The sequence below is a fragment of the Ptychodera flava genome, unplaced genomic scaffold (genome assembly GCF_041260155.1).
Source record: "Ptychodera flava strain L36383 unplaced genomic scaffold, AS_Pfla_20210202 Scaffold_32__1_contigs__length_2955704_pilon, whole genome shotgun sequence".
Classification (NCBI taxonomy): Eukaryota; Metazoa; Hemichordata; class Enteropneusta; family Ptychoderidae; genus Ptychodera; species Ptychodera flava.
The window spans coordinates 2,757,918-2,772,513 of NW_027248354.1; the positions used below are offsets into that span (position 1 = coordinate 2,757,918).

At 36.8% G+C, this 14,596-nt stretch overlaps 2 protein-coding genes and 1 long non-coding RNA gene across 3 annotated transcripts in view; 1 reads left to right on the top strand and 2 right to left on the bottom strand.

The window, feature by feature from the left end:
* LOC139127479 (uncharacterized) overlaps positions 1–14,596 on the bottom strand; it is a 237,143-nt gene that overhangs the window by 141,120 nt on the left and 81,427 nt on the right. The gene's annotated exons all lie outside the window — the stretch shown is intronic.
* Positions 1–14,596, top strand: part of LOC139127474 (uncharacterized) — a 61,069-nt gene that overhangs the window by 19,691 nt on the left and 26,782 nt on the right. The gene's annotated exons all lie outside the window — the stretch shown is intronic.
* The window catches only part of LOC139127478 (uncharacterized), a 99,564-nt gene continuing 88,279 nt past the window's right edge, over positions 3,312–14,596 (bottom strand). The window contains exons 2-8 of the mRNA XM_070693403.1: positions 14,502–14,591; positions 13,305–13,499; positions 12,717–12,738; positions 12,405–12,451; positions 11,963–12,058; positions 4,792–5,132; positions 3,312–4,562 (exon numbers count right to left, since the gene is read on the bottom strand). Of these exons, the coding sequence (XP_070549504.1) occupies positions 4,389–4,562; positions 4,792–5,132; positions 11,963–12,058; positions 12,405–12,432 (639 nt within the window). The 5' untranslated portion in view covers positions 12,433–12,451; positions 12,717–12,738; positions 13,305–13,499; positions 14,502–14,591 and the 3' untranslated portion in view covers positions 3,312–4,388. The remainder of the gene's footprint in view (positions 4,563–4,791; positions 5,133–11,962; positions 12,059–12,404; positions 12,452–12,716; positions 12,739–13,304; positions 13,500–14,501; positions 14,592–14,596) is intronic.

Genomic DNA, 14,596 nt, shown 5'->3' on the forward strand with positions numbered 1-14,596 from the left:
TGTTTAATGTCTAATCTACAAGATATGTCGATTCATAACGCACTGAAAATTGTTACAAAGGCTATGAAAGCTGTTAACTCAAGCTAATATGACAATGTGAATTCAGCGAATATGTTTTTACAGTCATACAGCATGGGCGCTTCCCACTATTGGTTATTCAGAGGGTTACTAGCGAACAGCTCAAATGTGGAGAGTTTGAGGTATTTTGCTCTGCAAAGCTAAATCGAGTAAACCGTGGAGAAGCATTATGCGAATAATTAAATATGATCATGTGTTTAACGTACAATGTACATTTCAGACGGACACAACTCGAAATGTCGACTTGATTCATAACACATTGTGGAAGTCCTTGTCAATAGTGTTGCTTTTGATTTTAGACTAGTCTTTACTGATCTCATTTATTCCACACAGCAGTATTTTGATTTAAAAAGTTTAAAGAGTTGCTGTTGTTGTTGTTGTTGTTGTAGTTGTTGTTGTTGTTGTTGTTTTGCGGTCCTTGACGATTTTCAAAACTGCTCTTGTATCCAAATGACAGCAGCAATCGAAATTTCGTTACTTGCGTTTTGATAAATCTCTCTGAATGGCGTCCTCATCACTACATATTATGTTTGTCTTTATTATGCGACTTCGTTTCAACCACGTGCCTACTGCAAATACATTATATACAACATTTAATGGTGTGAAGCTAAGCAAGAAAACTCTCATAGCTATAATTAAATTGCTCGTGTATCCTTATCTAATTAAACCTATTGTCCTTTTTTGAGAGAAATCTCTTGATTATGTGGTCGACGTCGTTAAGTGAATATAACCGTATTTTCTATCCCGGGTTGATAGCTCTTCTGGAGGACAGAATTGTCCCTGCGGCTGTCTTTCGCCCAGTAAAGTGATGCGTGACTGTTGTGCAGGTCGAGTGGGTGGAGGTACGTTATAGTGTTGACTTCAAAGACAATCTTGTGTCATTTCGTTGGATGCATTAATACAATTTTGGTTATCAAGTAATCTTGTTGACTATCCGGGAATTGGCATTATAATAATTTGTATGTTGAATAATTAACCTTCATATTAACCTTTCCTTTAAAATATTGACAATGTCGTGATATTCCATTGGCATCGGATCACTTGGTACCCGATTTCATGCTAAATCTATATTTTTTTATAATTACTTACTTCCACCAGCATTTATGATCTTATGATTCAAAAGTAGTTGTGATGTTACACCTTGACACGTTGAAGAAAGTAAAATTGCAATATAACTGTTTGATTAAAAAATACAGTTGCCCAAATTTTTGAATAAAATGATATCAAAGAGTTAGACTGAACGTAAGACTATATCAACGCTATGTTCATTTCTGTTACTTCAACCATTTTCAAGCTTTTCTTTGTCTTTCCATTAATGTCATAATCTTTATAGTTTTCTTAGTCTACGATAACAATTTCAATGGAAAATCGTTTGCTCCCTTTCTGAAAATTTTCAGGGACAGACGTGACTGTTAATATTAACATTCTTAAAGTTCCAGATCATTCCCTTATGAACATTCTTCCTGCAGTTGTCAGATTTCCGGTGTTCCATATTTGAAGTTCAAGATTTAAATTATTTTTTCACAATCTTTTTCAATGAGGGTTTATCAAAAGTGCAAAATAATATCATTGTGTAAATCCATGTCTGCCTTAACTTTTCTTTCCAGGGCGAAAGTTTTAGGGTCAAAAACATATTTATCGTCGGACATTCACTCAGTTTATCTCCTGATTGTATCAATATAGGTTTGTTGTCAGTAAAGAAAAATAATTAGAACGAACTTCTTTTTCATCAATATTAGGGTATTTAAATTTATACAGGTCCCTCGAAGCCAGGTCCATACTGTGCGAATACATGTCATCTATTAGGGAACTATATGAATAAATATTTGGACTTTAAAGATGGTTAACATTTTGTCACATTGCCTTTTGGAAGCAATGTGAGGATCAAGTTTTTCTCATACGTAAAATACTCCGTCATCATATGATAGAAAGAGCCATATATGGCCCTTCGTCCTCAGCTTTTTATATTTATACTTAGATGAAATAGAGAAATTGCTCCAAAAAAAGGCAGGTTAAGGCATCTTAATTTCGAATATGAAATTGTCCTTCAAAAAAATGGCCTGAAAATCGTAAAATACTACATAAAAAATAAATGCCAGAAACAGGATATGACCTAGTAGAGATACAATTTGAAATGTGATAGGTCACGTTAGGTTGAATTGCTACCGATTTTGTCTGCACTCTGACATTCTGAATTTTGTCCTACGAACCGCCCCTTAATTATGTTATTTTTAAACTCTGAACCAGGAACTCGAGATAAATTTGATGTTAACACTATATATAGTGTCTTACCTTTGATGGTGCAATTCGGTTTCAAACATCATTTTCCTCAGACCCAAAAAAATTAACAAATGTGTTATTACAATAAGTAAAGTTACAAGTTTTTTTATTCTATCACTTAATGCTTACATACTGATTTAATTGATCCTCTTGAAAAACCTCACATAGGCCTCAACAGATAAATTAGCAAGTTGACTCCTGATGTATGTTTTGATTAGTGTTCATAGTAATTATCACAGAAGGGTGAATGGCTTACAAGCATTATTGCTCGAAAATTTACTTTACTGTACGATATAAAGACAAATTATATGCTTAATTCGTAATCTTCAGGACATATCTCCACAGCACTGTGTTTGTAATTATATGAGTGTGAAAAACTGCAAACAAAAACAAGTGAAATAATGTATAATCAGACAATATATGTTCGTGCTTATATAGCATAAGCGTCTTCCATTTTTAGTTGACTTGGCAGGGGCTAGAAACAAAAGTGTAATTATGAATAATTGTTTTCTTCTGCTTTGTCGGGCTAAATGGAATAACCATTGAAGAACGTCATTACGCAAATATTTAAATATGTTCGTGTATCTTACGTACAACGTATATTTCATGGAAATACAACCCATGGCAGACAAGCGACACGTGTCGTTTTGGAAGTGGTTTGTCGACAATGTGACTGGCGATATTAAACAAGTCCTTACTGATTTCACTAAATTAGCCATAGAAAATATTATGAAATAGTGCAACCTGCCCCATTTTTTAACCAAGTCAGATTTATCTCAAGTCATTATGGTACTGCCATGCAAAACAAAACTGTCTTACTTAGAGTATATCTTTGTTCTTGTTGTTTGGTTGTAGTTGTTTCTGTCGTTGCCACCGTCCTCCTGTTGTTGTTTGATTGTTAGCCCGCATATACTTGTCAGAATTTTGCATTCAAAAAATAACAGTAGTCGGTCTATCAATATCCAGCCTTTTTTAATTTATCTGTGATGTTAACAAAAGTATATTTTAGTCTACGTAAAAAACACTGTTAAGTTGGAAAAATCAAACAGCGATATTGACGAAATTAAACAGATGACAATTAACAGCTGACGCATTTAAAAGTTCGATATTTCACTCCCACTAGTCTGCAACAGGAGCAGGCCTTTCAAGGTCATTGACAGAGACTCTTTATAGGTTATATATTGAATAATATTATAAAATGACGAAAAAGTTTGACAATTTCTTTTATTCTGTCGCGTAGCGTTAAAAATGGAACTGACGCGATTTTTCTCCAAATTCACGATTATTTTGATGTCACACCATATGTTGCCTACATATGGCAAAAACATTGCGATGTTGTGAAAATATAAACAATCAATCTAAGTCAATGACAGTCTCGTATTCACTATCATCAAAATTCTTAGTCACTGAAGTGCTAGTACTTTTCTAAATTGCCTATTTTCCTCCAGTTCTATTCAATGCCATGTAAAAGATCTGACTTATTTATAACATGTTTCTTGTTTAACATATTCAGCATGGATAAGAGAAAATATTTCATCATAAAGTAGAAAAAACATCATAACCCTTTGATACCGATTCGACTTGTACATTAATGGGTGCAACAGCAACAGATTTCTGTGAATTTCAAATAGAAACATAAAACAAAATAAATACAAGCTTCGGTAATCTCTGAAAAAAAATCGCAGTTCATTAAATAATCGGTTTTTAGCCGCGTTTTACAAATCTTAGAGTAGAAATAACATCTAAGCTTTCGATTTAACTCCCTTTACATGTCGATGATGCTCAATATTGGCGTATTATTGATCTTAGTTATATGAACGGTTTCAGTCAAGGAAAGTGGTTCATAAAAAGCAACACTGATTATATTCGACACCTTGACTTCCTATAAAATGTAAATGGAGCGGTTCGATTGATTGCAACATAGTATTGTGCATTTGACGAGTGGAAGAGATACGATATTAGCTTATCTCACTCTAACTGGCTGTTTTAAGTATCAGCTTTACCATAATTTGTAATCTTGTCGAGCTAAGCTAAACGTCAGCTGCAGCGTTCTTTCTCTCTCGCCTTAGATTTTCTGTCCTCAGGTGATCTATAGTTGAATAGTCTGAGCGTTCACCCCGTCCTTTTGCACTCTTCTTTGGTGGTTGGGTTTTCGTGGGTAAGTCGAGTTGAGCATAAACCAAATTTTCTACATTCGGTTCGACCTAAGAGGGAGAAGGGAGATCCTAATTCACCTAATTGTAGTGCAATTACCATAAATTGGAAACACTAACGGACTTGTATATTACATATCGCAAATTCGTACCATATAAATGAAAAGAAACTGAAGTGGATTATAGAATTTTAAACTACTGATGGTTTTGAGTTCGTATTTTATTATATCTTCTGTCGTACGGAAAAGCTTAAAGTTTTGACACATTAATTATACAATACCTGTTTTCTTACACCACCTGACGCTTCGTCTGATCTATAAACATTGTCGTTCCTCTTGAGGTTTTCATACTCCCGTACTTTCGCAGGTCTATTTCTTCGTTTGTAGTCTAGTACTGGGCCGTGCCGTACAGTCGGTGAGTTTATTCTCGCGACATTTTCTTCCTTCGAATTTACGCGAATATTGCCCGGATTAGGATGTGTGTTTTCGTATTGAGGTTCGTACCTCCTTGGTGGAAGTGGCTCATTCAGTAGTTCGTAAGAACCATCATCACAGTCCGTAGTGGATGAATCAGACGATTCGTCAGGCCAGACACGACCTGCGTCGAATGTACGACCTTGTCCTGTAGGGAAAAAATGATAACATGCATACGAGTGTTGTATATGGCCTATAACCAATGTTTTCATCGTTAACAGCTGCGATAATAACCGGATCGAAACAAGTTGGTACACTCTTGTTATACTGAATATGCTTACGGTCAGATGCTAGCAAAATAAACATTGACGTATCAGTCAGTCAGTATACAGCATTAATTCTTGACGAAAGGTGAGCGCGGCGCGGCAATCCTCATTGCCTGGTTTTCGCGTTTGTACTCGTTGGCATTGTGTTACGTGCAGAGAAAACGAACAAAAGGGTGAACTCAGCAGTTTACGTTTAAACAAAATTTATTACGAAAACAAAACTAATTGCTAAGTCAGGGATAAAATACAAGCTTTAAAAGTGTACAGACTACTTATCTCAGCTGGGACGGCAAAGCTCCAGTCTCAGAGTTGTAACAGTCAGTCGGATGAATGAACAGTCCTTTGGCTTGCAGGCTTGAAGTTGCACAAAGTCCACAGTATAAATCCAGCGTTGGCAGTGAAGGTCTTGAAAAGTCTTGAGAATGACTGCTGCTGGAGTTTAGTAACACACAAGAGACACGATCCCAAAAGTCTGACTGGAAGCTGTGCACGTCCCTTTTATATGCACATGCATATAAGAACAATCTAGAACTTTTATTGACATGCTAATTACTGTTCTAAAATTATCTCCCTTACACAACTAATCAACTTTCCAGAACATTCCAAACATGACTAATTGAATTCAAGGTTGAGAGGTCATCAAGGGCAGTGACCTTGAGAATGTTCTAGACTAATTGAACTCAGGTCATGATGAGTGTGGGGAAATGACCTACATAACACACCCCCTCTTCAAAAAAAAGAAAATTTTTCAAAGAAAAATCTTTCTTTTGCAAATGTAATCTTGAAAAGGATTTAAGTACTCAAATTTTGTTTTACTCTAAAGTAAAATTTCTTGAAAGTGAACAACAATAAAATTCTTGAAAGTGAACAACAATAAACTCTAAATACGAGAGAGACAGTCTGCAATTAAATTGTCTCTGCCTTTGATATGTCTGATGTCAAGATTAAACTCCTGTAACATTAAACTCCATCTTAGCAATCTCTGATTTTTGCCTTTAAATTTCTGCAGAAAAACAAGAGGGTTGTGATCAATATGAACCACTATTGGCTGATTTGAAGAAGTAACATAAACTTCAAAATGCTGTAAAGCTAATATCAAAGATAAACACTCTTTTTCAATTGTAGAGTAGTTTCTCTGAGATTTGTTAAATTTGCGTGAAAAATAGCAAACAGGATGATCTATACCATGACTATCCTCTTGCAATAAAACAGCACCAGCAGCCGTATCACTAGCATCTACAGCTAATTTGAATGGCAAAGTGAAATCTGGTGCAGACAACACTGGGCACTTTGCAGTATGGCTTTAAGTGTATCAAATGCCTGTTGGCATTGCTCTGACCAAACAAACTTTACTTTCTTTTTAAGTAAGTTAGTCAAAGGCTCAGTAATTGTGGAGAAATTTGGACAGAATTTTCTGTAGTAACCAGCCATACCGAGAAAGCGCATCAGTTGTCGTTTGCAGTTTGGAATGGGAAAACTTGAAATGGCACTGATTTTGGCATCAACAGGTTTTACCTCACCCTGTCCTACAGTATGTCCGAGGTAAGTTACCCTTGCCCTACCAAACTCAGATTTGGCAAGGTTGACAGTCAACATTGCTTTGCTCAGTCTCTCAAAGAACTTCCGCATGAGCTTGATGTGTTCCTCCCAGGTGTCACTATACAGGACGACGTCGTCAACGTAAGCTTCACATCCTTCTAGCCCGGATATGACGTCGTTGATCATCCGTTGGAACGTTGCCGGAGAGTTCTTCATTCCGAATGGCATCACCTTGTACTGGAACAATCCGTCTGGTGTAACAAAGGCGGATATTTCACGAGCACGATCCGTCAGAGGGACTTGCCAAAATCCCTTCAGTAGGTCAAATTTCGTCACATACTTGGCTTTTCCCACTCGGTCGATGCAGTCATCAATCCTCGGGATTGGGAAAGTGTCTGTCTTTGTTAAAGTGTTGACCTTCCTAAAGTCCGTGCACATACGATAACTGTGGTCTGATTTGGGAACAAGTATGCACGGCGAACTCCAGTTACTTTTACTGGGTTCAATAAAGTCATTGTCCAGCAGGTATTTGACTTCTTCCTGGAGATATTTCGCTTTTGTTGGATTCAGTCTGTATGGGTGTTGTTTTACAGGCTTACTGTCCCCAACATCAACGTCGTGATAGATAACGTTTGTCCTCGTTGGAACATCTTGAAACAGGTGTTTATATTCATGGAGCAGTTCTTTCACCTGTTGTTTTTGTTCTGGCTGGAGGTGTGCCAACTTTGTAGACTCCAGCTTCTCCAGGATTTCTGAGTTCTGAAGCTGACCGAGCCCAGCTTTGAGTTTAGAGTATTTTCACTCAAGTCAGTTTCAGTATCACTATCTTCATAATGGTTTGAACTGACTGCACTGACAGGCTGAGTTATAGTAGGATTATCCCTATCAAAATATGGCTTAAGCATATTTATGTGACATAGCTGTTTTTGTTTTCGCCTGTCAGGTGTTATTATGATGTAATTTAAATCACTCAATTTCTTATCAATTAGATATGGCCCAAAGTAACGAGCATGGAGTGGTTTGCCAGGAATTGGAAGTAGAACAAGAACTTTTTGACCTGGTTCAAACTTCCGTTTTGAGGTGCTTTTATCATATTTGGTTTTCATTGACTGCTGAGATGACTCAAGATTTCCTCTGGCTAATTCACATGCTTTAGAGAGTTTCGTACGAAAATCTGACACATATTGCAAAATATTCAGACAATCATCATCGTCTGATAGGAATTTCTCTTAACGAGCTTAAGTGGGCCACGGACTGTATGTCCAAATACAAGCTCAAATGGGCTAAAACCAAGAGACTCCTGAATTGACTCTCTAACAGCAAAGAGCAAAAAATGAATTCCTTCATCCCACTGCTTCTCTGTGTCAAAACAGTAGGTCCTAATCATGTTTTTCAAAGTTTGATGAAATCTCTCAAGAGCACCCTGACTTTCTGGATGATAGGCGGATGACCTATACTGTTTAATGCCTAGCTGATCCATTACTTGTTGAAAAATACCAGACATAAAGTTGGAGCCTTGATCGGACTGGACACATTTAGGGAGGCCAAATAAAGTGAAAAATTTGACTAAAGCTCTCACTATAGTCTTTGTCTTTATATTTCTCAGTGGTATGGCTTCTGGGAACCGAGTTGATGTACACATTATTGTCAGCATGTACTCATTTCCTGATCTTGTTTTTGGTAGGGGCCCAACACAGTCTATTAGAATCCTACTAAATGGTTCTTGAAATGCAGGAATTGGCTGTAAAGGGGCCTTTGGAATGGTCTGATTTGGCTTTCCTACCATTTGACATGTGTGACAAGTTTTACAGAAATGTGTTACATCCTGCCTGAGATTAGGCCAATAAAAGTGACTGAGAATTTTATGATAAGTTTTCCTTACTCCCAAATGACCAGCCCAGGGCGTTTCATGGGCCAGGCGCAATATTTCAGCACGATAGGGCTTTGGAACCACAATTTGATGTTTTATAGCCCAGTCGTCATCAACCAAGACATCTGGAGGTCTCCATTTACGCATGAGAATACCAGATTTTGTATAATAGGAAACAGAGCTATCTGAAGTTTTACCTTCATCATCTACCCTGTCAAACAAAGACAAAATATCTGGGTCTTTGTGTTGTTCTGCAATGAGATTTGATCTAGAAAATGTCTGACTTTGGTCAGCAGAAGTTTTACTGGAAGTTTCAAATCCACGAGGGATAACGGAATGATCCGTGTCAAACACCTGACTGAGAAAGGTGTCATTTAAGTCAACATCTGTGACATTATTTTTGAGAGTATTTTGATTCTCAGAAGTTTTCTTTGACATGGCTCGAGTAATAGCACATGAAGGGAAAAGGCCGGGTATCTCTTGTTCAATTGGCTCTGGATCCTGATCTAAACTAGGATTATCAGTCACAAGTGGATTAGTAATGACCTTGTCCCCGGCAAGGTCGTTTCCAAGAAGAAGGTGAATCCCTTCAAAAGGCAAAAAAGGCCTAATACCTAAAGCCACAGGTCCAGAAACAAAGTCCGAAGACAAATAGACATTATGGAGAGGAACAGGAATAAAGTCATTGCAATCTACCCCCTTAATAAGAACTTTAGAACCTGAAAATGACTTTTCAGAAAACGGCAGGGTATCTGCCAACAAAAGAGACTGGGAAGCCCCGGTATCTCTTAAATTTTGACAGGGGTGCGGAAGAAAAATCACTAGAAAGTGATATAAAACCATCATGAATAAATGGTTGGTTCGAAAATACCCATAATGCTATCTTGAGAAGAATTGACCTTGACCTCATTAATTGGGGATGAGAGGGGTTTAACCTCAGAAAATGTGTTGCACACATTATTAGACTCTAATTGAGTTGATGAAGAAATAAAGCCGGTGGGCTTAGATCCACTTTGACTACTTTGACCTTCACGTTTTCTTTTCAATTTGAAACAATCTGACATTAAATGGCCGTCTTTCTTACAATAATTACAAGAAAGTGTACAAACTGTTTGTCAGAAGGAGATTGAGACTTGGGATCTGATGATGTGGGAGTGTTACTGAACTCTGTGAACTGTTGTCATTTGATTTCCTACTGTCCTTTGAGAAATTCTTGGATGAAAAGGAGGAGTTAAATTTACCTGCATTGTTTCTGTATGAAAAGGACTGGGATGGTTTGCTGAGAAATGAAGATTTGTGGGTCAATGAATAATCATCGGCCAAACGTGCAGCAACCTCTAATGTATCTGCCTTTTGTTCATTGATAAACGTCTTGATGTCACTCCGGATGCACCTTTTAAATTCCTCAATCAAAACAAGCTGTCGTAATTTGTCATAATTCTGACTGACCTTTTCAGAAGAACACCAACGATCAAACAGTTGTTCTTTTGTTCGAGCAAATTCAACATAAGTTTGATCCTTCACCTTCTCACAATCCCTAAATTTCTGACGGTAAGCTTCAGGCACCAATTCATAGCCCTTGAGAATTAATTCCTTTACAGAATCATAATTTGAAGCCTGCTCTACTGACAACTGAATGTAAATTTCTCTGGCTTTACCCACCAAAGCACTCTGCAAAAGCATAGACCAGGACTCCTTAGGCCAGTTCAGACTCTGAGCAATTTTCTCAAAATGAAGGAAATATTTATCAACATCCTTTTCTTGGAAAGGGGGAACTAACCTGAAATGCTTAGTGATGTCAAACTTGTCTGAAGGGAAGAATTTTCCTGACTGTCCAAGCTCTAAACGTTTTATTTCTAACTGCAGTCGGTGTTCTGCTAATTCTCTTTCCTTTTCTTTTTCCTCTCTTTCTTTCTCCCTTTGTCTTTCTTCCATTTGCAATTCTTTTTCTTTCATTTCCAATTCCCTCTCTTTCTGTCTTTCTTCCATTTCTAACTGCATTTGTATTTTTTCTTTTTCTAATGCCTGTCTCTCCTTTTCCATTTGTAATTCTTTTTCTTTCATTTGTAATTCTTTTTCTTTTCTAATGCCAATTTTTTTAGCTCGAAATCTGCCTGTATTCTAATTCCAATTTTTTGAGTTCGAAGGAAGACTCAGGCTCATAATCTTTTAAGGCAGACTCCTCAAAATGGCCAGAATTAACTAAATGTTTTGCAATCTTGAACTGTATTTCTCGCTTGCGCATAGATCTTTTGACATCTACTTTAAGGAAATTGGCCAGTGCTATGAGGTTGTCTTTTCTGAGGGAATTAAATGTGTCCTGATCAAGGTCATCCATAAATTCGTCTGGCTTGAATTCCGCCATGATTGAATTTTGCTGAGTTCACAGTATACAGTAGTTTTGAAAAGGCTGTCAAAATGTTGTCAAACGGCTCAAAATATTCGTATCCCGGACGAGCCCCCAATTTTGTTACGTGCAGAGAAAACGAACAAAAGGGTGAACTCAGCAGTTTACGTTTAAACAAAATTTATTACGAAAATAAAACTAATTGCTAAGTCAGGGATAAAATACAAGCTTTAAAAGTGTACAGACTACTTATCTCAGCTGGGACGGCAAAGCTCCAGTCTCAGAGTTGTAACAGTCAGTCGGATGAATGAACAGTCCTTTGGCTTGCAGGCTTGAAGTTGCACAAAGTCCACAGTATAAATCCAGCGTTGGCAGTGAAGGTCTTGAAAAGTCTTGAGAATGACTACTGCTGGGTTTAGTAACACACAAGAGACACGATCCCAAAAGTCTGACTGGAAGCTGTGCACGTCCCTTTTATAAAGGCATATAAGCATATAAGAACAATCTAGAACTTTTATTGACATGCTAATTACTGTTCTAAAATTATCTCCCTTACACAACTAATCAACTTTCCAGAACATTCCAAACATGACTAATTGAATTCAAGGTTGAGAGGTCATCAAGGGCAGTGACCTTGAGAATGTTCTAGACTAATTGAACTCAGGTCATGATGAGTGTGGGGGAAATGACCTACATAACAATTGACTGTGTTGTATTCAATTAGTAAATTTGTTCAGACTAAGATAAGGTTTTTTTTCAGTGTCACACTGCCTTTACATTGGATTTTTGGATTTTTGGATGATCATATATCATTTAGTATATTGAAAATATTGACAGGACGAGTATGTGTATGTTTGCTGCCTAGGCTGTTCACGTCATAATAACAGCTTATGATATTACAGCCCGCCATATTTGTTTCTTTGTTGTGTACAAAAACATTATGGCACTGTCCATACCTGTATGTTTCTGTTTCCTTCCTTTATTGGGAGTGCTATAAAGTGCGTTTGGAGAACCCGAATGCATAGAATCATCATTGTCAGATTCGTGTGTTCCTATATACAGCAAGTATAGGAATTCGAATGATATTTTTATTATAAACGCTTACAAATCATTAAGTAAACACTGCTCAGATTGAAACAAGTGCCATATTTGTAATTCCCGGATAGTCCTCAAATCAATACAATTTGATGTACGTTTAATGCTTGCATGTGACTTGGACGCGCTCGGAGCTGAACATTCCTAGAAATAGTTTGGGATCGCTTCATCGTCGTTACCGAAATCAAAATGTGTTCTTTTGACGTGCTGCATTTTTGTAACCCGACTGCATTTTTGTAAACTTACATACACTCCTCAGCTTTAACTCACGTCACAATAGGCAAAGAGTTGTTAATGACTCACTCGTAATCGGCTGACTCCTTACTGCCATTAGTATACATCCGTCAGGTCTGTTGGATAAATGAAATCAAGTTAGCTGGCTAAGACCGTGTATTAGTAGTTAGAGTTCCTTATAGGAGTGCTGTTTGTAATATTAATAACATAAAACAATACTTCCATCGTCGTTGTAATGATTTATATCAGTCGGATAGACAGCGCAACGAAATATCCATTTTAAATGTTACTTTTATAACTAGATGACATTCGCAACGAAATTACGGATAATGGAAAGTCAAATCATCTTGTAAATGTTAATTGTAATAAACATTAACTTACTTGTCAGTTCTTTTGGGCGTTCCTTTCAAGTGTGGAACAAAAAATGTATTTTAAGTTAACACACACGTCCAACCAAAACAGGAGTTTGTAACACTTCTCTTACGTGGAAGTATAGAGAGGAACTAAAAATAAGCTACAGTGTAAACAAGTAACCAATAAATAGTTTAAGTTTGACTGTGCCGTCATTGGCATTTTCAAGCTTATGTTTTAAGCTTTATCACACCCTTGCAGCCGAATCGGAATTCAAATAATCCCTTCTCATGAATAAAGCGAGTTTCGCTAGTTATTGCATTTTTTTTCATTTATCGTCCAAAACACATGCGAACGTTTCAATCACAAAACGAAGCCTGTCTTAATCATGAACATACATTGACATGTGGCATCGCATTGGCACGCTCGCAAATGAAAGAAGCTACAGGCGTTCGCATTTATCGAGAAACAAATGCACACCACTGCGGCTGCTACATCCACAATATCTCCAACGTACAAAAGTTTCTGATATCATTGAAACACGCTTCAAATATATTATGCCACGTATGTATTATAATCATAATATACAAAGTAATGTACCGTACAATTTTCACTTACTCCATATCTGTGTATACTTCCGGTGTTTCCTAATAATGATTACAGCTAGTATAACCACCACAACTAATAAGATGATGACAATAACGGAGATTATGATAGCAGTACTGTCAGCGTCGCTCCTCCATTCGGCTTTGTCTGTGAATATTTCAATGTTTTGGGTATATTTTGGAGATATGTCAGCAAGATAAGTTGTTTCTGTAGGACAAGGACCAGGGACGCAGAAGAAATTAAGTAAACTCGACGTGGGCTTAAGCATATTAAGAGGTCAAACAGGGAGAGAGTCACGATTGTTGCTTACATTTGCGGATATATTTCAATATCACAATTGTAACCAGAAGGAAAATGTGTTGACACTCATAAAGCTTGAAGAAGTACAAAGTTTAATAAAAACGTTGACTCACTTCCGTTATTAAACATATGATAAGTTCTTTCAATCCTACAAGTAAACTACTCGATCCTGTTCCGTTGATATTAACATTAAACTAAAATATGTATTTGTTGGACTGATACCTACGAGATTTATTTACGTGTAAAGGATATTGAGTTATTGGAAAGTTCAAATTTCAGGTATTTCATTTTCACTAAATGTCAAAATGAAGGAGCAATAAATAAACGCATAACTTAAAACAATGATTTTAAATATTGGATGATCATTCATCAATAAAAGGACAAAGCGCACCTCTATTTTTTGTTTTTCACTCTGTCTATTCTGTTAAAGAAACCAATATGTGGTGACTGATTGTCTTCTATGCAGTAGTTAATGGAAACAACAGAATCATGAATATTCAAATACTTTTTGTTTAACTCAATAATCTTTACGTTTTCATCCCTCTATTTACCAGTAGGTAATTTAAAACGTGTAAATAATCGGTTAAACATAAATCTCGAAAACAAAGATCATTTTTGTTAGAGGAGTCAGGCTGAGATGATTGTGGGATATGTGTCTTAATTAGTTAAATTTATCATCCTATGATTTCATCATTATTGAGTTAAATATTATCACACTTATATCATATACACATAATAGTGGTATAGTACTGTTGAATGATCAGTATGTAGATCTTTAGTATAATATACGTTATGGCGACAGATGTTCTCGACGGTACATTTTTCATAGCGTACAGCAAAGCCCCATCTAAAAACAAAGCAACATTTCATCAAGGAAATAGTTCGTTGGTAGCTGGAACGAGTCAATACCTAAGATTCCGTTTAATACAGATGACTTATGTGTCGATGAAGTTACAGTACTTAGTGAAGCCGATTTTAGAGTGGTAGCAGGCGACGAATCTGAA